General features: G+C 36.4%; 1 protein-coding gene, 2 non-coding genes and 1 pseudogene across 3 annotated transcripts; all 4 read right to left on the reverse strand.

Moving 5' to 3' along the window:
• Positions 1-351: 351 nt before the first annotated feature.
• LOC146912644 (small nucleolar RNA R71) lies at positions 352-458 on the reverse strand. The gene has a single exon (XR_015017180.1). It is a non-coding gene; the product is annotated as a small nucleolar RNA R71 (small nucleolar RNA).
• Positions 459-6,964: 6,506 nt separating this feature from the next.
• On the reverse strand, positions 6,965-7,450 carry LOC146912645 (uncharacterized). The gene has a single exon (XM_085720760.1). It carries the CDS (start codon positions 7,448-7,450, stop codon positions 6,965-6,967), a length of 486 nt encoding a protein of 161 aa, XP_085576886.1.
• A 439-nt stretch (positions 7,451-7,889) lies between these two features.
• On the reverse strand, positions 7,890-16,633 carry LOC146912646 (UDP-glucose 6-dehydrogenase 1-like; annotated as a pseudogene).
• TRNAS-GCU (transfer RNA serine (anticodon GCU)) lies at positions 15,568-15,649 on the reverse strand. The gene has a single exon. It is a non-coding gene; the product is annotated as a tRNA-Ser (tRNA).
• Positions 16,634-24,862: the final 8,229 nt, after the last annotated feature.

A 24,862-nucleotide genomic window follows, 5' to 3' on the forward strand; every position in this document is an offset into this window, starting at 1 on the left:
GACTACGGGTTAGCCACTCATCGCGGTCAACTGACCCACACTTTTCAACCAGCTAACCCCGTAGCGTTCGACATCAAGACAACTGTCCTCAATGGTTTGAGGGACAAGCAATTCGATGGGACTGAAGCTATGAGTCCTCATGAACACTTGAGCCGTTTTGCTGAAACCTGTGAGTTTTGTGTGCAACCAGCCACCGTGACTGAAGCACAAAAGAAGCTAAGGCTGTTTCCTTTCACCTTGACGGGAAGAGCAAAAGATTGGTTGCTAACAATTCCAAACGGGACTGTCCAAACATGGGAAGAGTTAGAGCTGAAGTTCTTGGAGAAATACTTCCCTATGTCTAAGTATTGGGACAAGAAGATGGAGATCTCTAACTTCAAGCAAGGAGAAGGTGAATCATTGTATGATGCTTGGGAGCGATTCAATTTGCTTCTCAAGAGATGCCCTAATCATGAGTTCACCGAGAAGCAATACCTCCAAATCTTCACTGAGGGGGTAACACCAAACACTCGAATGTTCTTAGATGCTTCCGCGGGAGGTAGTCTCAAAAGTAAAACTGATCATGAAGTTCAAGCTCTAATTGAAAACATGGCTGGCAATGAGTATCGTGATCAAGCTAAAAAGAAAGAAAGAGGAGTGTTTGGGGTGAGTGAACAAACTGCTATCCTTGCTAACCAAGCAGCTATGAACAAACAAATTGAAGCTCTAACTAAGGAGTTTCAAGGCTTCACTTTGGCTCATAAGCAACAACAAGTGGCTGCAATCAAATGTGACTTATGTGGTGAAGAACATCCAAACGGTGAATGTGTTCCGGAAGGATCAAGTGAAGAAGCTAACTTCATGGGAGGATATCAAAGGCAGAATCAATACTACAATTCAGGCATTAATAAGCATCCAAATCTAAGCTACTCAAACAACAATGCTTTGAACTCTCAGATGCTAACTCCTCCTCAACAACAACAAAGGAAGCCATCCGCTCTTGAGGAAACTATGATGAACTTCATGAAGATGACTCAAGGCAACTTTGAAGAGATGAAGAAGAGTCAAGAAGCTGAAAGAAAGAACAATGAAGCTTCTAGGAAGATGCTTGAAACTCAACTGGGGCAATTAGCTAAGCAGTTGGCTGAACAAAACAAAGGCGGATTCTCAGGTAACACTAAAGATAACACTAAGAATGAGTCTTGTAATGCTATTGAACTGAGGAGCAAAAAGGTTTTGACACCTTTAGTTCCAAAAGCTCCAAAGAAGGTTGATGAAGTAGTTGAGGTGGAGGAGAATGATGTAGTTGAAAAGAATGATGATGGTGTAGTTGAAAAAGAAAATGATCATGGAGAAGTTGAAAACGAAAGGAAGAAAAAAATAGAGGGAGAAAAAAGTGAGAGATTAATTGATGAAGATTCAATCTTGAGGAAGTCGAAGAGTCAAATTTTGAAAGATGGAGACAAACCACAGGTTATTCCATCATATGTGAAGCTTCCATACCCTCACCTTTCGAAGAAGAAAGAAAAGGATGAAGGCCAATTCAAGAAGTTCATGCAACTTTTCTCACAACTTCAGGTAAATATTCCTTTCGGTGAAGCTCTTGATCAAATGCCGTTGTATGCTAAGTTCATGAAAGACTTGTTAACCAAAAGAAGGAAGCCTAAGGATGATGAGAACATAGCACTTTCTGAGAATTGTAGTGCTATTCTTCAAAAGAAGCTGCCACCTAAGCTGAAGGATCCTGGTGCTTTTACTATCCCTTGTTCAATTGGACCGGTAGACATTGGAAGAGCTTTATGTGACTTGGGAGCAAGTATAAATCTGATGCCTCTTTCAATGATGAAGAAGCTTAAGTGTGGGGAACCAAAACCAACAAGAATGACCATTACTTTAGCTGATCGGTCAATCTCTTATCCTTTCGGTATACTTGAAGATGTGCTAGTCAAGGTTAATGACTTGGTGTTCCCAGCAGACTTTGTGGTCCTAGACATGGCTGAAGATGAAGACATGCCACTCATTCTAGGAAGACCTTTCCTTGCAACTGGTCGTGCTTTGATTGATGTTGAACGTGGAGAGCTAATGTTGAGGTTCCATAAGGAGCAGGTAGTCTTCAATATCTTTGAGGCAATGAAGCACCAAGATGAGAATCCCAAATGTTACCGGATTGACGTTGTGGAAGAAACAGTCGAAGATAAAACCCTTGAATCTCTACTTATTCAATCTAAGGAGGTGGAAAGTGTGGAATCTATAGACAGACAAGAAGTGATTGAAGATGTTGGAAAGATAGAGGGTGTTAAGCAACTGGAAGTAAGCAAAGAACAGATGCACCAACAATCATCAGGAGACATCCGTGACAACAAGTATGGGGGATTGGCAATTGGTAAAAATGAAATAAAGACTACTACCACTGGTCCAGGTGGTCAATTGGCTTATAGAAGGATTCCCTGTGGGATGCGTAATGGGCCGGCTGCTTTTCGATGGTGTATGCATTCAACTCTCTCTGATACTTTAGAAAGAATTAGGAGGTACTGTGACGAAGGGTTGACAAGAAACAAGCCTGTTGATGAAGCTGTGGACCTAAGGAAGTCTGGTGCACAAGGAACTTTCAAGGGTAAGGAACAAAAGCTGAAACGGTACCGTGAAGGAGGACTCCCAAACAATGAAGAGGGAGCCACATCAACTGATCCTTAGGGATAGTCATCAGTCAAGCTAGTGACGGTAAAGAAGCGCTGAGTGGGAGGCAACCCACTATTTATTTTTCAGGTATGATTTTATTGCTTTCAAAAATAAAAACACAAAAATATTTTTCTTTTTTTTTTAATACAAGGCAGGAAAGTTTAAAAATTTGTTCAAAATATACCTCTTGCCAAGAAAATCATGCAAGGTACTGATGTCTTGCATGATTCTCTCCTCAAAAATTTTCAGAACTTAAAGGAACCCAGGCGTTTTTCAAGAAAACAAAATTTTTGGCCTGAGAAAGCAAAACACACTCCTTGTTTGCTCAAAATCGCGCCGCTCTGTGTAATTAGGCGTGCTGCGATTTTGAGAAACAGAATGGCAGCTTCCCTGATTGAATAAAATCGCGCCGCGCCTATCCTTTGGCCGCAGCGCGATTTTGAGTGATATCTGCCCAGATTTTTTTTAAAAATTTGACCGTTACTCAACCACTACCTCCCAACCGTTGCAAAACTAGCCGTTACTAGCCGTTACAACGCAAAATCGCGCTGCGCCTTGCATTTTGGCGTGCCGCGATTTTGCCCAAACAGACCTATAAATTCTTCACTGTTCATCATCATTTTCATTCCATTCTTCATACCAAAACTTCCCTAAACTTCCCTTCACGAATTCTCTTCATCTTCATCTCAATATTCACTTCCTAACCATCATCAAACCACAAATTCATCATCCATTCATCAACCTAAACCTCCACAATTCACCAATTTTCCAAAACTCCACAAATTTTCCATTCACCATCTTCCTTTCACTCACAAATGGCCTCAAACCAAAGAAACACCCGCTCCAAGAAAGCCACCAACCCCAAGCCATCCACAAGCAAATCCAAACGTCCTCGTGCCGCATCCGAACCACCCGAAAACGCCATCCATTTCATCAATGACCTAGCCCAAGAGTTCCATCAATCTATGAAGAGTTTTGAAGTCATAGGGGAGAGGAAGTTTGATTTCACAAAACTAGTGAAATATCCTTTCTTTGAGTCTGAATTAAGAAGGAGGGGGTGGACGAGATTGAATGAGATGATCGACGAGGCAAACAACAAAACGGTGATCGTCGAATTCTTTGCAAATGCAAGGGTGTCCGATACACCCTTTCAATCTTTTGTTCGAGGAAAGTACATTGATTTCAGCCCGGATGCTCTCAACGCATGGCTGAATATTCAAGCACCGGAGGAGTGTTGGGTAGAAAAATTGAGGAGGGAGAGATTTGCGATTACGGAGGATATCTTTGATGAGATCATCACCACCATGTGTAGGCCTGGGTCGACTTGGAAAAAGTCCCGGATGCTTACTTATGCGGAGATGCTGCCGGTACCCAAGGCGTGGGTATCATATGTGGTCCAGACTCTTGAGAGTGCATCTTGCACTTCTGAAATTCCTCTCAAGAGGGTGCTTGCTGCCTATGCCATCATCAAGGGGCACCCCATAGATATTGGCCGCCTCTTGGCCAATAGTCTTCATGATCTAGCAACCGGGAACACCACACAATTGGGACATGGAAGCTTAATTAATTGGTTGTGTGAGCAACAGTTGGTGCCGGCTTATGATAGTGATCTCAACACAAGCAATATGAAGCCGATCACCGACTCGGTCATGGATGGGTTTGTGAAGAAATATGAAGGCTATATGAAGGAGAGAGAGAGGGAGGCAGCAAGGCAACAACATGGGTCCGATTCGTGGGTCTTATGAGAGGTTTGGAGGCTCCCGTGAGCACATGGAGCAATATTTTACACATCAAGAAGAGTATGGGCTGCGCATGAGGAGGGAAATCACTGATGATTTCAATACCACCGAGCAAGATCAAGGGGATGGCATCTTTGAAGGATTGAGGACACCGGGGGCTGAACACTCGGATGATGATCAAGATATGGGCTGATCTACTGATGGATTAGCATTTCCTGCTTTGTATTTTATTTTTGCTTATTTTTCTTTTGATGTATTTTCTTTATTTTCTTTTTATGTCGAAGTCCATTGAACTTATTTCCCTATTGTAATTGCTCCTGCACTTGTTTAATTAATGAATTTGTTTTGTTTCATGTGACCTATTCCAGTTTAGTAACAGTTGTTTGATGAAACGGTATTCCAAAAGTTCTAAAGGAGGGGTGACTTGATTCAAAGGCGAAGTGTACGGCGTTGCTAGGTAGTCACACACTCCCAGAAATCTCAGCCATAAGGTTCATTGCCAAATCTTGTTTTTCAATTTACTTATATTTAGATTAGTTTTCCATGCAACTACATTTCTAGAACTTGCATTGTTTCTCTATTATTGATTGGTCTTTGTCAATTACACACTGAGGCAAAAGTGCTTGGTCCTGTGAGCCTTTTTGAAGCCTACCCTGATATTGATTGAATTTATCCTTTCTTAACCAATTGTGAGCCGGTAGGATTAGAACTTTTTGTTCGGTGACAAACTACATTACAAGCCTAGAGACTTTTAGGACTTGTCCCTTAATGAATTTCTGAGTTAAGGCATTGTAGAATGTTGCTAAAGATTAAGTTTGGGGTTGCTATTGGAATTTGCAACCAACTAAGTTTGGGGTGGGGGTACTAGAGAATAAGAAAAAAAAAATGAAAGAAATATGAAATTGTCATGCAATATATACACAAAAATGGTGTATCAAAAAAAAAAAAGAAATTGAATGATGAAAAAGGGACAAAACATCTAAAATCCGAGTAACTTCAAACTCGAGTGTCCCTAAATGTTAAAAATGTTCTCTAGTACCTTTGCATTGATTGTATTTCCAAAAGGGTGAATGAATGATGGATTGAAATTTTGTGCTTTAACTTCTGTAGGAATGCCTAACTCAAATTTTGTGTAGCCTACTTATCCAAATATATCCCACCTTTCACCTAAGCCCCGTTATAACCCTAAAGACCTCAAAAGTGTGTAATGATATTGACTTTGATTGATGTTTAGAAACTTTTCAAGCGTATGGTAATATGTAGACTTGCATGTCGACTGGTAGAACCCTGTTTTAATTTGATGCGAGGAGTTGTGAATTGGTGGATGCGAACAAGTCAAACTAGCTCATCTTTAGCTAGAAGGAGAATGAACTTTTGGGTACTATCGTTTTGTCAGGTAACTGTTATTTTACTGTCGTTTGTCACTGTTGCAAGCAAATTCCTTGAGGACAAGGAATGGTTTAAGTTTGGGGTTGTGATGACATTCTGTCATTACGTAATATTAGGGACTTATTGTGACATTTTGATAGAGTTCTCATGCAATTTATACTGTTCTGGAGTGCAAAAAGCTTAAAATTTGAAGTCTGTTCGAAGGAAATCGCGCCACGCCAATTTCAAGCCGTGCTGCGATTTTTGAAGCAAAATTACATCCTCCCTGTTTGAGGGAAATCGCGGCACGCCAATTAACAAGGCGCGGCGCGATTTTGATGGGTCAGGCCCATGACTTCTATAAATACTGCACTCAATCTGAAGAACAGGGGTTACGATTTTGGAGAGCAAAGTGCGATTTTGAGACATCAGAGACGGCTAGAAGGGCGATTTCTTCATCCTTTTACCAATTCATGTATGTTTTAATTATTTCATTGATTATGCTATTTGTAAACTCGATTATGAGTAGCTAAATCTCTCAGAGATTAGGTCAGAGATGAATCTATGTAACCCTAATTGATACATGTTGCTGTGAAACTCTATTACTTATTAATGATATTCTAGTTTTCATTCAATTCAATTGTTCTTAATGCTTTTTATATCCTGATCAAATATAAACATGATTTTGTGAGAACGAATGACTACTGACCATAGCTTTCGACTTAGACCTAATTGAATTGTTCTAATAAACATGGTTAGTCTAGGAATGGATAATCGTTTGTTAGTGATATTAGGTTAACGTGCTTAAACCTTTGATGATTATTAGACCACCTAAGGAATTAGGGGCTGTAGTTTAAAAAGAGGGTCCTAACTCAAGGGATTGATTAGGGCTAATTTGTTAACTATCGTGAAACTAGAGAATCATTAGTAATAATAGGTGCAGTAACCAATTAGGGGAAACATAGAGGATTCAACAGACCTGATCTCATCTCTCTCTCCATATTTTCTTAATCAACTTTATTTCTGTTTTTTTTGATTTAATTAAAATCAAACCAAATCTACTGCCTAGTGGCAAAACAAAATAAATTTTATACATCCTAATTATATAACAAAATTGAATTGTTGAAGTTAAAAACAGTCCTCGTGGGATCGATATTTTTACTACTTCGATAGTATTTGGTGCACTTGCCATAATTCTATCACAGTTCTTCCAAAAGTGCACGCATGTCAGTGAAGTACTCAGAAACCGTTTTGCTTCCTTGTTTGAGGTTGTTAATGGAAGAACGAAGAGTGGAAATTCTGATTCTATCAGCTTTGGAAAATCTTTCTTTCAGATCTTCCCAAACTTCAGATGCATAATCATAGAAAACAATAGTTTGAGCAATAGATTCAGAAACTGAATTGATAATCCATGAGTGTGTGAGATGATTGCAACGATCCCACGCTGCTCTGTTCAAGTCCATAGCATCTGGTTGAGGAAGAACGCCATTGATGAAGGCGAGTTTGTTCTTCGCTCCCAACGCACGCTTCATTGAACGACTCCAAGCCAAGTAATTGGAGCCGTTAAGCTTGGGAATGATTGTAACCGAATTTGGACCTTCGCTTGGATGAACATAGAAAACCGAGTCAACATCTTGTTGATTCGGTGCAGCTTGAATGATAATAGGTGCTTGACGAGGAGGCATAGTGCAATGTGAAGAATCAAGATGAAAACAATGCGTAAAACACAAAAATTGAAGAAATTGAAGAAGAATTCACCAATTGAAGCAAAGAAGAACAAAGAAGCGATAAGAAAAAGCTTCAGTGAGCAACAATGGCGAAAAACAGAGAAGAATCAAAGGTTGAAGATGAAGATTGAAGCGGAAGCAACCGTAACAGAAAACGGTTAGGATCGAAACTTCTCTCTCAAGAGAGAGAAATCTGATACCATATTATGAGAGAGAGAAAAGTGAATGAATCTCTTATTTTTCATTGATTGAATGAGATCAATACAAAGTTATTTATACATGATATGGATTGTATGCTAAGTAATGTAAGCTAGCAACTAGAGTATTACAACTTCAAGTGATAACTTGCTGCGCAAGTTATCTCTGATAGCATGAAGGAATGTGAACTGTAATACTTCTAACAATCTGCATCTTCTATTGCCTCAAAATCATCCCAAACCACACTCACATGAATTCTTCTCATTTGAAAGAATAGTTGGCTGCAATGAATAGGATGGATGCAATCAAATTTAAGCATGTCAATAGCCGGCGTCTCCCTTGTATCACAGGTATCATTCTTGAATGCAAATCCTAAACGAGCTACCTTTTCATTATCAACTGCGATGAACATTGATGCAACAACACAGTTCACAAACAGACTCTTCTAAGAATCATTGATCTTGATAACTTGTTTCAAATATTCAGCAACTTCAGGTAAATCATTACACTCCCAAATGGAAACCAGGTTCAATATATCTTTCTAGAAACAAGAACCGCTGTGGAGAATCTTGATCAAATGCAGATGATGCTGAATCGCGACAACGTTGTAGTTTCAATAACCTCAAAAACCGGTATATCACGGCTATCACGATCACAAACATTTATCTAAAACCCTCCAATAACTTGCTCAACTTCTTCTAAAATCTTAAAACAATTACAACAACAAAAAAACCATAATAACCCAGATATGTAATTTGCTAAAAATAAAAAAAATTGAAACTCAACTGATATATCTTTTAAAAAACCTCATTCCCAAAAATTATTATGATTAGTAGTAGTAAGTAATAATTGTTAACTTCATTCTATGAAGTACTTTACGTTTAAAATAAAAAAAATTTGTTAACCACATGTGGGCTTTGTTAAAGCAATAGCTTAGCTAGTCCCACATCGGAGGTTTTAGAAACTCAGAGAGGCAAACTACCATTATAAATAAAGCCTACAACGTTCACCAAGGTGTTGAAATGTGAAGTGCATTCTCATTCTCATTCATGTAACAAAATATTACTCTGTATGGGATGTCAACTTTATGGAAGAAAAAAAAAAGTTGAGTGTAATTCTTTTTTATAAAGAGAATGGCAATTCAATAAACCTTTTTTGATTCCATGGGTTGCCATTTCATACTGTGTATTTATTTTTAAAAAAGTAAAAAGTAATTGAAATTTTTAATATTTTTTTAAGGGAAACCTTTTAATTTTTAAAAGCTTAAAATAATAAAAATTAGTTTGGGTTTTTACTGAATCATAAAATAAGATATGCACACGTGCTTTGTTTTGCTGGAGCACTCTCGTGATAATCTCCACCTTGTTTTATTTTAGTTATGATTTTGACGAAGTCAAAAATAATTTATGTTGTTTCTGAATAAAATCCTCCTAATGTAATTATAATTGATTAAATTAATTACGTTTGATTTTTTCTTCAGAAAAACAAATTAATTCTAATTTTTTAGACTATTTTGTTATTTGTGATTTTTTTTTTCATACAATAATAGCTACTCTATTTGGAATATTAAATAATCAATGGTTGTAGTTGAAAAGTAAAAAATTTATTTAATCTCTTTTTTAAAATCAATGGTCATTTTAAAATTTGATGGAGTAAAAAATTTATTTAATCTCTTTTTTAAAATCAATGGTCATTTTAAAATTTGATGGAGTACTAAGTAATATTGAATCATTTTTTTTAAAAAAGACTAAATATATGTATCTATGGTGTCTATTTTGGTGTTGGTGGTTATTTTGGTAAGTTTAGAGATTAGACCTTTAACGGACTTTAGAATCTTAATTATGTGTCAAAGTTCATATGTGTTTTTTTCTGTTACATTTTCTTCATATGTGTGTTTCCCAAACATTCACCAATTTGAGATAGAAGCATGTTAATAATTTTTTAGACAAAGTCTCACACATTGTCTGAAACTCATTTAAACTTATGCGTTCTAGATTTGAATTTAAGTAAAGGTGTTCAACCTAGTAATATCGTATTGTCAGTTGAGATATGTAAGCCACTTGAATAAAACATAGCCAAAAAACTTTTGCGTGGTCCTTTTGTCTGGATTGTTCCAGATTTGTGTGTTTTGAACCTAGATCTACATGACCCTGTCCTAGCCTCCGCATTAGCAGTCGCGTGTGGTGTTTTTGGTCGGTTCCATGGTGGTGGTGAGTGGTGTTTCCATGGTGGTGCTGGAGTGGTGGTGAGGATGTGGTTATGTAAGGGGTTTTGAACGGTGATAAGGTGGGGACGTCTGGTTCTATGGTGGTGACAGGGTGGTTTTTCCGTGGTGATGAGCGGTGTTGGTGTGGTGGTGAGGAGGTGGTGACGTACGAGATTTGGGTGCTTGTTGTGAGAGAAAGTGTCGCTCGACAGCATTGCATGAGCGTGAAAGACGACTGTTGGTGGTGGTTTTGGTAGGTAGTATTGGTGCACGGGTGGTGGGTTATTGACGGTGTTTGGTTTGTCGTGGTTGTAGTGGTGAGGTTTGGATGGGTGTCGTGGGGAAATTCTGGACTTGGATCAAGCGTCAAATCTCACGAGGGGACGAGAATTGTTGGCAGGCGTTTGTTTAGGTGGTGTTTATTTTAATGATGTTTTTGTGGGTGGTAGTGTGCTCTTGGAGTGGTGTGGTCTTGTTACAGCTTCAGTTGGGAGCTATTTAGGATCTGAGAAGGGCTGTTAAGATCTGCCGTTTCGCTCCACCATTGGTTCTCGTTTACTCCGGCGTCAAATGTCTTCTCCTTGTCACTAACGGCTGCTCCTTTTCCTGATATGGGTTGTGTTCCTGCTTCAAACCGGCGTCGCTGCCCGTGTTTTGTTGTTGGGTTTTGCCTTCCTCTAGATTTATGTTTGTGTTGCTGCTTGTTTCTTGTTGAAGCTGTTTGGCGGCGTAGTGATGTAGTGGCGGTGGTGGTGGTGATGTGTGGTGGTGATGGAGGTTTTAAGTTGTGGTGGTGGGGGTGTTTGTTGGGGTGATTTCCTTTGGAGGCAGCCTCTGGTACACGGGTCCACGTTCATCGTCACTAGCTCTTGTTGGTGCTTTTGGGTTGTTTAAGATGTTTAGGGAGTTTTTGGAGGGTGCGTGCCCTTTGAGTTGAGCCTCTTCCTTTTGATGTTCGTCGTTTGCACCACCGCTAATCATGTCGTTTGTCTTGCTTATTGTGTGTTGGTTTCCGGTGGGCCGGTTACTTTTGCTTCGAGACCGGGAGTCGGTGACTAACTGCAATCCTATTTGAGTTGATATGGTGTTCTCTGATATATCGGGGGCGAGGGGTGCTCTGCTGTTTTGGGTCTAAAGTCTGGTGGGCCGATCATTTTTGATTCGAGATCGGGAGTCAGCTCTTTGGCTCAAGTTGGTTTTTGGGCTACTGTTTTTGTGCTCTTTCGGTGGATCGGAGGTCGAGAGGTTGTGGAAGCTGCATGTGCATTCGGTTAGGAGCTTTTCGATTGTGGCTCAGCTTGGGTGATGAAGTTTGGTTGTTTTTTAAGGGGTGTTTCTTTGGGGGGTGAGTAGTGACGATGGGTGGTGATGGATGTTGTGTTTTAAGTGTTTGTTTCTGTTAAGGTGTCCGTCTTAGGTGGTGATGTGTTTTGGTGGGTTATTCTCAGGGGCTTGTATGGTGGTTATGGTGTACCGTCTATATGCGGCACCATTTGTATCTTATTTCGTCCATACCTTGCGTCTTGCGGGGATGACGTTTAATAATATTTGCTGATTCAAAAAAAAAAAAGCCACTTGAATAAACAATGACAATCGACGACATTCCTTCCGTAAAAAATAAATGATTACTTTCTCATATTATATCGTAATGAAGATTCTTAAACTCATCCCATTGAGTTAAAATACAAACACCATTTACATTTTTGTTACTCTCACATTCTTCTCATTCAAAGGACTAGTTGGCGACAAACAAGTGAATAAGATGATCCAAACCAAATTTATTCAACCACAACTCCCTTTGTATTTGATCCTAGACCTGAGGATCAAATATATGCAAACACGCTTTATCAGCCAGTAGCCCTCTACAAGCGTCAGTAACTACCGGCGTCTCACTTGTATTATCGGTATCTTTCTTAATTGCAAATCCTAACATAGCTATCGTTTTGGTTACGACTGTGCTAAACATTGACTCAACCACCCGACTGATGCCTATTGCATTGCGTGTCATAACTTTCTCTATAGTCTCAGCTTAGAGAAATAATTTCAACGCGGCTACAATCATGATCAAGAAACTTACTAGTTTAGAGTTTAAAAAAATGATCAAAAACTGTTTGATATTTGCACAATTATATCTCGATACAACAACCATTGAAATGTTGACGGTAAAAATGCGTGAAATTGTGACGAAATAACTTCTGATAACATAAGATCCAATGAATTCCATGGTGTTTCAACACAGAACACACAACAACATTGAACCAAAGATAAAAAAGTGAACAACTTAATACACAAGAAACAGAAAATAGTTGTAGATCTACAAACTTTTACATAAATCAAAATTAAACTCATTAATCAACAAGAACTAACTACACTCAATCAATAACATATTAATGGATGGTTCAATTATTCAAAACCCACAATGATTCAACTGATAGCATGAGTCCATAATGAAAAAGGTTCAAAATTTTATAGAATATTGAATAAAATACATAATGTGAGGAAATGGAGTGTCAGTTAATGTGAGAAAGAAATTAATAAAATACGTAGATTTTACTTTGCAATTAAGTAAAATGTTTGGTGTCACTTTTTTTTATGACTAAAGTTCTTAAAATGTGCTTTCTCAACAATTGCCAGTCCCACATCGGAAGGTTTTGAAGCTTATAGAGGTCAACTATTTTATAAATAAGCGCACACAAATGTTATTAGATAGTAACGATTGGTCAAAGTTGCTGGAGTATTTTCTGGTTTATATTGTCCACCTTAGTTTTATTTTAGTTTTTTTTTTTGACAAAAGTCAAAAATAATTTATGCTTTTTTTGATGAACTTGAAATATATTTTAAATTAATTAATATATCTCGAGTTCATTAAGAATGCTTAAATAAGAATAGTTTAATTCTTTTTTTTGTAAAGAAAATAGTTCAATTCTAACCTTTTAGTTTAGTTTTTTTATTTTTTGACAAAAGTCAAATATAATTTATGTTTTTCTGAATGACTCAGAATGAAATTTAAATTAATTTAAAATATTTTGTGTTCATGAGAAAAACTTGAATACAAATAGTATAATTTTAACTTTTTAGTTTAGTTTTTTTGTTAATTGTGATTTATTCATATTTTATTAGGTATTCTCTCTGGAATAAAAAATAATCAAATGTGGTAATCGATCGAAAAGTCAATATATATGGTAAAAAATTTAGTCCACATATATCATTTTTTCAATTATTTCTTCTTTCTTATAGTAGTATTTTGGAATTCAATTTTGATTCTTATATCTTTTTCCAATGAAATGTTGACTATATGAATGCTTGCTTGAGATTGTGACTGCAAAATCGAACATTCACTCGAGCAACAAAACAAAGGGATGAGATGTTTTATATGTCTAATAATAAAGAGAAGCAAAACAAAGGTTATATCAATTTGATTACCAAAATGGAAAAACTTTCTTTGTGCAAGGGTTGTTTGGTGGAAAGATCTGTTTGTTTGTATTTCAACCTCAAGAGGGAAAAATTAAGGCATGATTGGAAACATGAGTGAATTTACAATTAAGTAAAAGGCGACCCTAACTTGTATCAATAAGATTGGAGATTAGACACTAGACATATGTGAATAAAAACAAAAATAGTGCAGGTCTTTCTTTTTTCATGTAGAAATTTCCCAAACAATCCACCAATCTCTGATTGTAACATGTTAATGTAAAGAAAATAAAAAATAGTAGTAAATCATGATCCTGTAAATTCATAACAGCCAATCAGTATTGAAATAGAAGTAGATCTTCTTAAGGTACTTATTTTGAAATAGAGTTTAGTGTGAGGGAATGTTCTGCAAAATAAGGTTCTTAATTTGACTCTTCATGAACTAACTTCCTCTGCAAATTAACAGTGTTTTTCTTTTAAGTGATCCATTCAAATTTTGGTTTAGATAACAGAAACGAGGCTTCTCTTTTGCACTTGCAGAAAAAAAGTTAAGACTTATTTTCGCCTTTATAATTAGTTAGTATTATAGTGCATGTATGGATTTGCAATAGTGTAACAGAATCGTAGCGAGTCACCGTAATTTTGAAAAGCTTCATTTCGGAACTTCAGAAAAATTATGGTGTTATTGAGGATTTTCTCACATCATTATTCCATACATGCAACTATTTGACAACCTGTGTTATCTAGTTAAATAATTTACATCATTACTTCTTCATATTAGACAAGATGAATTAACCACAAAAATGTTGTATCGAGTATATTGAGGGGAAAGTCTGAAGTATCTGTTGTATATGCCTTCAAATCAAAATCTTTGTCCCTTTTTAGGTCGAAGTTTCTTTGGATTTCAATTTTCATCTATGGAAGAAATACGCCGTGTTTGGGCTTTTGGCGCTATCAATCTCAAACCTGGAGTGTAGAGATTCGGTAGCTGGACAAAAGATTTCAATCCCAACAACCAAGAGCTAACTCCTGCTCAGATTTGGATTAGGTTCCTTAATTTCCCTCAAAAGTATTTGAGATCAAAAAAACCTTGTTTAAGATAGCTTCTAGCATAGGAATCCCTTTGGCTATTGATGATTTGGTCATTATGCTCGAATCTTGATGGATATAGATCTCTCTGAAAAGATGATTTGCCCAAACTGACATTCTTATTATTTGAAGGACTAGTTGACTGCAAATGCATAGGATGGTCCCAATCATAATGATTCATCCTAAAAAACTTCAATAGACTGCTTCAGTGCTTCTCTCTTGTATCACGGCATCTTTCTTGAATTGAAATCCCAAAACAGCTTACTTTTTCTTAGCAACCGTGATAATCATCGATGCAATAACATGGTTTACGAACTGACTCTTCCGATAGTTGTTAATCTTGATAACTTGTTTCAAGTATTCAGCAACTTTTGGTAAACCATTACACTCACAAATGTAAACCAGATTCAATATGTCTTTCTGAAAGCAAGAATCACCAAAACCAACACTCTCATTCAAGAACTTCTGTCCTATTCCTTTGTCAGCACCAACAGCATAGTAAACTTAGTTAAAATTTGTGTCTGTAGCTTCACAAACTGCTGACATTGCATTGACAGATGAAATTCTCTGAGCTAAGAAAACATTAGCAGCTAACTTATAAATTTTGATTAACCAAAGATTTTTCCCTCAAGAATCCACTGAGAATAACTTTTTTCAAAGTTTCAATCGCTTTTTCTCCTTCCGGGGCTTCTCTACCTCCAATGAGAACTCAGTAAGGATTGAAAAGGTCATGAATTGCAGTTCCATCAGCAAGGAATTCAGGATTTGACGGAATTTGAACCCTTTTCTCTATAGCTTCACCATTTTTGACAGGGAAAGTTGAATTCTCTACAACAATATATCCGAGCCGCGCCCTCCTAGTATGTTAAATCTTCTGCGTTTTCATCCCCAACACCATGAGTTTCAGTTTGATAGACAATTTTTTCAACATCGGTGCTGAAGAAAAGGTTTTTTCCGCGACATTGTAGATGGGAAGTTGATCCCTGTTCCACGCTGCAATGCGCGATTTCAAGATATTAACGACGGCCCTGTCACGAATTTGCTCTGTTATGATGGTCCTGTGTAGATTTCCACTCCTCCCACATTATAGTAGTAATTTATTTTTTATATCTTTGGTGAACAAAAATGATTTAAAAACGTCACCTGTTGGTGAACAAAAATGATTTAAAAACGTCACCTGAGAGATTCGAACTCTCGCGGGGAAACCTTTTGTACTTAGCAGACACACGCCTTAACCACTCGGCCAAAGCGACAATGTTGTTTACGTTTGTTTATTTCTATATTTTACAATTTCAATGACTTCTCCTAAAATGCCCTATAATTACTTTTGAATAATCCATTAATTTATTTCTATGTTCATATATGTCTCGAACCAATCAGCTTTGATCTTTGGCAACTGTTTCATTATATATCGTGGAGGGTAACATAGGTACTTATGGTAAAAATAGTGATAATTTAAGTGACTCTTGTACTGAATCAAGTGAAAGAAAAACATAGTGCCTCTCCTCCATTTTTCTCATAATTTACACTCATTTATAACAACTGTGAAAGAAAAAAACTAATAAAATTGAATTAAAACAATGAACACTAACACATTCTCATTCTTCTCGTTTAACGGACTAGTTGTCTGCAAGTGAATAGGATGATCTCAATCAAATCTATTCATCCACAAATCCCTTTGTATTTGATCCTATGCCGGAGGATCGAATATACTCAAATGCGATTTATCACCCAGTTGCCCTTTACACACTTCAATAATATAAGCCGTCTCCCTTGTATTTCTTGAATGCAAATCCTAAAATAGCGATCGTTTCGGTCGCAACCGTGTTAAACATCAATGCAACCACCCGGTTTACAGTGAAAAGGTCTTGAATTGTGAAGGTCTTCAATTGCTGTTCCTTCAGTAAGGAATTTAGGATTTGATAGAATCTAAAACTTAATACATGTTTAATCGTGTGTCATAATTTTCTCTCTAGTCTCGGTAGTTTTGACAGTAACAGTTGACTCTCGACAACAATTTTACCGGACTTAAGAGAAATCAGCGATCATCCGAGCCACGCTCTCCGAATAAGCAAACATGCGGCCTTGCCAACTCTTAGACCACGAGTTTTTGTTGGTGAGTTGATGGATATAAACACAATATCAGCTTCATTGACATGTTTTTGAACATGATCACTGCTGAAGAAAAGGTTTTTGCCACAACATTGCTTAACTACTTCATCAAGATGAGCAGACATTGTGATCAAGTTATGTTTTATGCCACAACAGACATATCTTTAACCCAAGGATCTAGTGGCTTACCAATTGAATAAACACCATCTGCATCTTTTGTTGCCTCATGAACATCCCAAACCACACTCACATTCTTCTCATTTGAAGGACTCTAGTTGACTCCAAATGCATAGGATGATCCCAATTAATCAACAGCAATTATGAGATATCGACGACATCACTTGAATGGATGGACATCTTAATGCAATGACTGCCATTGTTGGACCCCCTACATATCCAGCACCAACTCAGCGAATCTTCACTATTTCTTCTTTCCTAACATATCCACAGTGGTGTTACAATGTATCAGTAAATACAATTATGCAACGAAAGTTAATTTGATCCTTATTATTGTGAAGAATTGTGATCATAAAGCTAATTTGATAGTTTTGGTCACAGTGAAGAATTGCCATGTAAGCCTTCTACATTGTTGTTTCTCATAATCTGCCTTGTGTATCTATGTATGACAATCTAGTTCCTTGCAACAGAAAGTAGTATAGAAACCAAGTTCAATATGTCTTCTTCGAAGCAAGAATCGCCAAAACCAGCACTTGCATTGAAGAAATTTGGTCTGATTCTTGGTTAACAATTGCATTGACAGATGAAATTCTTTGAGCTAAGAAAGCATTAGCTGCTAACTTGGAATGTTCAGCTGAACAAATCGTGGTCGCAAACCTTTATTTAGAACTTCACTCTATTAGGATCTACGTTATGTTCAAAAAAACAAACTGCTATGTATGGATACTTATAAGTTATAACTCATACCGTATCGGCTAGTTTATTGGCCTTACCCAACAAACCATCATTGTTAATTTCATTTTCTATTTGTCACAAAAAAAAAAAACTTTGTCCATCAGTTGTATTTACTTTACGTTAGAAAAACAATATGTTTTGACCAAAAAAAAAAAAGAAAAAAATATGTTACACGCATTTGACAAACATACAAAGAGCAGTCACTTGTCCCACATCGAACATTTCAGCAGCTTATAGAGGTATAGTGCCCTTATAAATTAAGCGTAGAACATTACATCTGATGTATCGTTTCTCACACTCATTTATCATTAAAGGAAAGATTACTCGGTATTGGGTTGTTCAGATTGTCCTTTAAAAATGGCTACATCCATTTATTTAAAGGAATCAAACATTCCAATACTGTGTAGTTTTTTTAAATGTATAGTTGAAATCAAGCCATTTTTTAGAAAATGGTCTTGAATAGTTTTAATAATTTTTTTTTTGGTACTTCTAAAGAAAATACTAAAGAAAACTAGTTTAATACTCCTTTTGTTTCAAAATATATATTGTAGTCAACAATTTATAAATGTCAATGCATAATTTTGAGCACTAATATTATTAAATATCTAAAGTAAAAAATTATAATAATGTTAGTATCTGTATTTGTGTTAGTTAAAAAGTATGATTAAACTAAGTTATGTAAATAATGCACATTGCAAAAACGCGACATGTATTTTGAAACGGAGGGAATATCAACTTTGTAAACTACACCCTCCGATTATTTGTAAATCACTTTGAAGATTAATTAGCGAAATTGGTAATCGATTTTTTCTTAACAAGCAAATATGAATAATCATCACGAGAATAAAATGAGCGTAGTGAAGATTAACATGTTTTAGATGTGTGGTAAAATTAGGCAAGATAGAATTAGAAATGATAATACTACCTTCGTCCCTAAATATACAAGACCCTTTTGAGAAGAAAAAAAATTGTCTCTTTTTATTAAACCCCTTTGGTATTTTCAAATACATTAATTAATTTTTTACCAACACACCCCTTTGATATCTTTTTTACCAACACACCCCCTTTGGTATTTTCAATCAAAATTCAAACTTTCTTCTCAAAAGGGGTGTGTTGGTAAAAAATTAATTAATGTATTTGAAAATACCAAAGGGGTTTAATAAAAAGAGACAATTTTTTTTCTTCTCAAAAGGGTCCTGTATATTTAGGGACGAAGGTAGTATATTGTTATTGTAAAAACAATAACAATTACAAACAAATTTATTACCACTTTCAATTATTTCAGACAATTACAAACAAGTTAAAAACAATAACAATTACAAACAAATTTATTACCACTTTCAATTGTAAAAATAATGGATGTGTCTTCACCTAAGTAAGATAGGAAAGACTGGAGTCACTACAAATGAAGTAATCGGGTTGCTTAAATGGTGATATCGAATACGTTCAAGAACTGTTGTCGGTTAGAAAAAAGTATGTACTATGATAAGAAAAAAAAATACATGTAAGAGTCGAAAGGTTCCTTCTTGTGACTCAAAGTAATGATCGAATCATCTAGTGTGATAACCGGTATTCAAAGAAGACGTGCCATACATGAGAAGGTAACAACATTTGAGCGTTACCCGAATATGATGTTCTGAAGATTTAAGTTTAGTGTTCTTGGGACAAAGGAACGAGATATTGTCTTGTGGGTCAAGGATCCTACATGATTTATGTTATGCAGTAATATGTGTCTCAGAGATATACATATAAGTTAAGAAGGAATAAGAAAGAATCCACTTTTGAAGTTTATGAATTTTATCACGAAAGGAGATACAATTCTTAAATTATGCACGATGAGATTCATACCCTCGTATGTCATACTTGTTAAGGGATAACGATACTTGCTAGAATAATGTCAAACCATGATTTTATAACCTATAACGTTAAGATGGGTAGTAAGGGACTTGGAAACGAAGTTTGTTTTAAAAAAAAATGGTATCGTTATATTCTGAAACCAATGACACACGTCGTAAGCGAGTAAGCTCACTGAAGACGTACGGGCTTCAGGACCAACTGGCGAGCTTGGGACGAGTTGTAAACCTTTTTTTCAAAAATATAGTGACTTGTCTTGTGGTTCTGCAGTACCGTTATGGGTTTGGTTCGCAATGTTCTTTTAAAAAGTCATGCATCTATTCGTTCCAAGGATCCGAATACCAATGTTTAGAAGATTTCTTAAAGCAAAATGTTAGAACAAGTATCGTTATTATCTAACAAGATGCGACACTTGAGAGTATGTAAGACATCATGGAAGTTAAGGTTTGATGAAGTGAACAACAATGTTCGCTTAAAGATCATATGGAATGTATGGATTTTTGCTATGAATGTTCAAATGCAAGCGGTTTAAGAAGGAAATTTCAAGAGTATGCGAACTAAAAGACTGGTTAATGGATGTCAGGTGTATCGACGTGTTTGATTTTCGCTTCTCTTGGACAAGTTGTATGAACTACCCATGAATTCGGGTGCAATGAGATTGTAATGAGATCAGAAGATTTCTTAAGACTCTGAAAAGAGATGGAAGATTCGTAGAATCGTCAAGATAAGTAATGTAAGTAAGAGGCATGAGTCTCAAGGTACAATAAGGAAGATTATGTATGAACTATGTGTATGCATGATAAGATGTCTTAGATGTAATCGAGCATTGCAGGGCAAACCTGGAATCCGGTAGGACCCCGGTTAAAAGGCAAATCCTGAGTGTTCCAGTTAATGATAAGTTACTTATATGAGTGGTTTAAGTTAAACGGATAAGATATGGATTCGAAGTGACAAATCCGACACGCAACAAAGATAAGTTATGACCATGATGTTTTAAGTTAAGCCTAGACTTTGAGAGAATCAATTCCAACACTACGAGGATTACTTCAAGATGCTATTCTTTGAACTTGGTACATGTTAAGTGATCTCTAAATTTCGAGGATGAAATTTTTTTTAAGGGGGGTAGAGTGTAACATCCCGCTCTTCAGCAATAAGAATTTTACCCATCGGACGTATCAGAGGTTAAGTGATAAAGAATGCTAAGTACGACGGAAGATATTATTATGTAATATTAGTCAAGCATGAGTTAAGTATCAGTGTCAGGCTAAAAACGATTAAGGCGAAGGGCGAAGTGGTAAAAAATCGCAAGTGGCTATTTAAGGCCACAAGGGCCATTTTTCTTCATTTTCCATAACTCTTTCTCTCTCTAGGTTTTGCAGATGAGAATTCTCTCCTCCCTCTCTCTAGAAATCGCCCCATCTCTCCCTCTCTAAGCCATCAAAGTCTTCCAAATTCATTCAATTGGTGATTAAGCATGGATTATAGAAGCTTCATGAGCAAGAAACATCAAGAGGAAGATGATTTAGTGTGATTGAGGAACTTGGAACTAGGGTTTGGACTTGAACAAGTGGTGAGAAGCTTGAAGATATTGCAAGAAATTTGTTAAGGTGAGTTCTATAGATAGTTTTCCCATTGGGTTGTGTTAATTCATGTTAGAATTTATGAATTTAAGTTATGGAGGGTTTAGAAACCTAATGCCCCTTTTGCCAAATCTTGTTGATTACATGTTAAAATTGCCATGGAATATGTTTATTATTGTTTCTATATGTTACTGGATGTTCTGGTGCATTGCAGGATCAATTTGGACGAGTTTTGGGTCAAAAACAGACCAGAAGAAACTTGCTATTAGCGAAATTCTTCAGAAGCCTGCCCAAAAAATTTCGCTAATAGCGAAACTGTCTGTCCTTGCCAACATGCTTTTGGCTTGTTGGCCCATTTTAGGGCCGGTGGTGCATTCCGAAGCTTTTCTTTCATCGTTTTACAACTTTATAACGCCAAAACAACATCCAGGCAATGCACATAACATCAAGTGATTCATGAAAGGAAAATCATGGTAATCTTAACATGTATGGCAAGGTTGGCATAAGAGAGTTTAAGCCGATTACTCGGGTAGAAATGAACTAAGAAGGGGAATGAATGTAGAGCCTCAACATAGCTAGTCGAGAACTAGAATGCTATGCATGTGTCCTATGTATGATAAGACGCGGAGTGTTTAGTGTATTCTCTTCGCACACGAACTAGAACGACCATGCAAGCATGTTAAGCCGTGAATAGATAAGTTAATCCCTTCACTATGGATGAGTATGATTATGTAGGTAGTTTACCTCTAAACGGGTAGATCACGGACCCGTGGTAAACGATCAAGTATGTATAGGTTTAACCTTTTACGTATGTATGATTAAGACTATGATATATGTGTAGTTTACGACAAATATGATCGCTTAAGGATTCGTGGCAAACGAGTATGTAAGACGTAGGTGTCGTGAGAACGGGATTGTTTTATCTTGGTTTTCGGGTGTCAAACATTGATTACGTTTGAACCTTTTTAACCTTTGATATCTCATTTTTTCTTGGGAAGGGAAAAAATAAGCAAAACCCTTGAGAATCGAGGTCCGGGAGTTGTTTTCGCTACGGGAAGGTGTTAGGCACCCATAACGACTATAGTAACCTATAGGAACCGTCTTTAATTTCTACGCGCGCGCTTTATTTTTAAATGCTATTTGAAAGATGATATTAAGCCTAAGAGTTTTCTAAGTGAAGAATTGGAGGGAGAAGAATGTGTTTGAATTTTTATTTTATTTGAATTGAAGGAATTTTGTTCCTTGCCTACGTACCCGTTTAAGGGATCAAATCCACCGTAGTTCTCTTCCAAAATGTTTTTGTTTTTGTTGGTTGATTTTAAGTTTGAAAATTGGAGTTTGAAGAATAAGAGAGAGGCCTCAAGGGCATGAGATTGTAAAAAGGTGGGGTTTGATTAGTTATTTTGAGAAAGGAAGTCAAAGTTTGATTAAAGTTCATTAAGGTTTTTATTTAAGAAAATCAAGGGAAAATTCAATGGGATTTTGATCCCAAGGTTTCTTTGGAAAATCATTTGAATGATGTTATTCAAGTGTTTTTTGGAAAATTGATTTTTCTAAGTGTAAATCCTAGGCATTCATCTAAACATACAATCCTAAACATACATCTAAACATGCATATTCTAACCATACATCTAAAGTGGGGTGTGTGCATGTGTCGGTGCTCGTGTCGGTGTACATCATTAGAGTCCATTGTCCTTTACATCATTGGCCTAGATACATTCTATAGTCTTGCAAGAAATTTAAAGGCATAAAGTAAAATATTACAAAATTCCTAAGTCTTTACATTCTAAATTTTGCATGAATTTTAAAGTGTAGGAAGATAAAAACCAAGAATGTGAGATGGAGATTGAAATGCTTATGGAATGTATGAAAGATGAAATGAAAGGGTTAGTATCACAAGATGCAATAGGATAAAGAAATAAGGCAAGAAAGTGTTAAACAAAAGTGGTAAAATCAACAAGAATAAAGTGTTAAAATATACTAAAAGTTTACCATAACTTCTCAATATGCACATGACTTATAATTCTCTTATTATGAGCAATGTTCAAAGATTTCATTGTATTATGAGTGTGAGAACTATAGGGCATATTCAAGTCAAGGATTATGGCACATTTTAGGTCCATTTTAGCACTTTATTTTCACTCACACACATTTACATGACTTGTAACACGAGAAACTAATTTCACATATCCATATGCAGCAAGAAACACACACAAACAGTAGCTAAAACTTCATAAAATCAAGTGGTATAGGTCACAAACATTTACCAAGAAATTGGAACTAGAATCAAGCACATTTTCACAAAATTGTTAATACAAAACATCACAAAATAGCAAGAAAATCACCACATTATTTTTTATTAATTTTAATAGGCAAAAATCATCACAAAAATACTACAAAATTATCACGAAATGTTTATGAAATTTTTGGAAGCTTTAAGAATTTTAGACACAAAAAAACATGTGAAATTTCACAAGTTTTAACAAAACTAATGAACAATTAACTAGAAAATGCCACCTATTTTTTAATCAAGATTCAACACATAACAACATCACAAAAAATATCAAGAAAATGATCAGGAACGCATTGAAATTTTTTTTAGGAATTTTTAAAGGACTTTTAGGCTTAAAATGTGCAAGAAAATCACTAATTCTAATCAAGAATAGTAAAAAAGCTACATATATTTTCCTCAGGCTTTAGCACAAAAGGATATCACAAAAATGTTAAGAAAAATATCAAGAACACATAGAAAATTTTGGGGAATTTTTACAAGATTTTTAAGCAAGCCAGGGGTGTAACTAACAATTAATAGTGTAAAAAATAGCAAAAATGGGAAACAAAACGAAAGAAGGCTGCAAGCTGAGGCCCAAACCCAAATCTATATGGATCCTGGATCATCCAAACACGTCAGGGACGTTGGATTGATCCAGGATCTTGAACCCTAGATCAGACGGTGATGGCCTATGGTTCAGGGACGAACCAGACTGGCTCAACTGAACCGGTCTGGTTCACTCCCCTATTTAAGCAAAGGGAGGCCGGTTCACCTCACTTCTCCCATTCACTTCTCTCTCTTCCCTTCTTCTAGTGAGAGAAGCTCTCACTTCTCTCCTTCGCCGGCGTTCTTCCCTTCGCCGTTTTCTGGAAAACAACGGCTGAGGAAGATGAAGATTCATCGGAATCTTCATCACCACCGCCGTGAATTCCAGATTCCGGCAACGCCTCAAACCAAACGGTTTGTATGGATCTAAACCCTAATCTACTTGTTTTTCCCCACATATTACGAATATGAACTCAATTCTTAAAAATAAACGGTGAATCTTCGTAGATCTATGTTTTAGGGTTCGATTTAAAACTCTTTTGGATCTTTTCAAAGTTTTTTCGCAGGAAACTGCTTCTATGTCACCGATCTATTCTGATTCACCGTTTATTTGTGTTAACAGACCTTCGTTGAGCTTTTTGCGATGAAAAACGAGGGAGTTTTTTTGATGAATACCTGATTTTAATCGGAGATTTTGAACAACGAGATCCTTGCAAGCTTCTGGTGAGTTTGGACCGAAAATAAATCGGTATTCTCTCTTCTCCTTCTTCACTGGTTCGAAACTGACTTTGATTCCTCTTCTTTTCTTCTCAAACCTTCGTCTTGTGATCGCCTAAGGGTTTGAATTGCAAGAGGAAGAAAAACTGTTCGATGATGAGGTTTTTCGCAGAAAAATCACTGAGAACCGATGCAAAAATTTCCAAAAGAAACTTGACGAATTGAACGGTTTTGATTTACTCTTTCATGATATTCATGCTGAATTTGTGTAATTGCTGATGAATCTAGTAAGAATCAGTGATGAATCTGTGGATTTGTGATGAATTTGATGCGGTTAGGGTTTGTGTTCTTGAGTTTTTCTGGAGAATTGGGAAAAACGGTTACGGTTTTGATCTTGGAGGAGAAGAGAGAGAATTGTGAATGGCGTTTTTGGTGATGTGTCAATGGATGAATGGTACCCCCTGTGTAATTGG

Source organism: Medicago sativa, chromosome 6 (genome assembly GCF_051527215.1).
Source record: "Medicago sativa cultivar Bolivia chromosome 6, Bolivia_mono, whole genome shotgun sequence".
In the NCBI taxonomy this organism is placed as follows: domain Eukaryota; kingdom Viridiplantae; phylum Streptophyta; class Magnoliopsida; order Fabales; family Fabaceae; genus Medicago; species Medicago sativa.

Bases quoted from the DNA above. Each gene is read 5' to 3' on its own strand.
- LOC146912645 (XM_085720760.1), bottom strand. From the start codon at position 7,450: ATGCCTCCTCGTCAAGCACCTATTATCATTCAAGCTGCACCGAATCAA.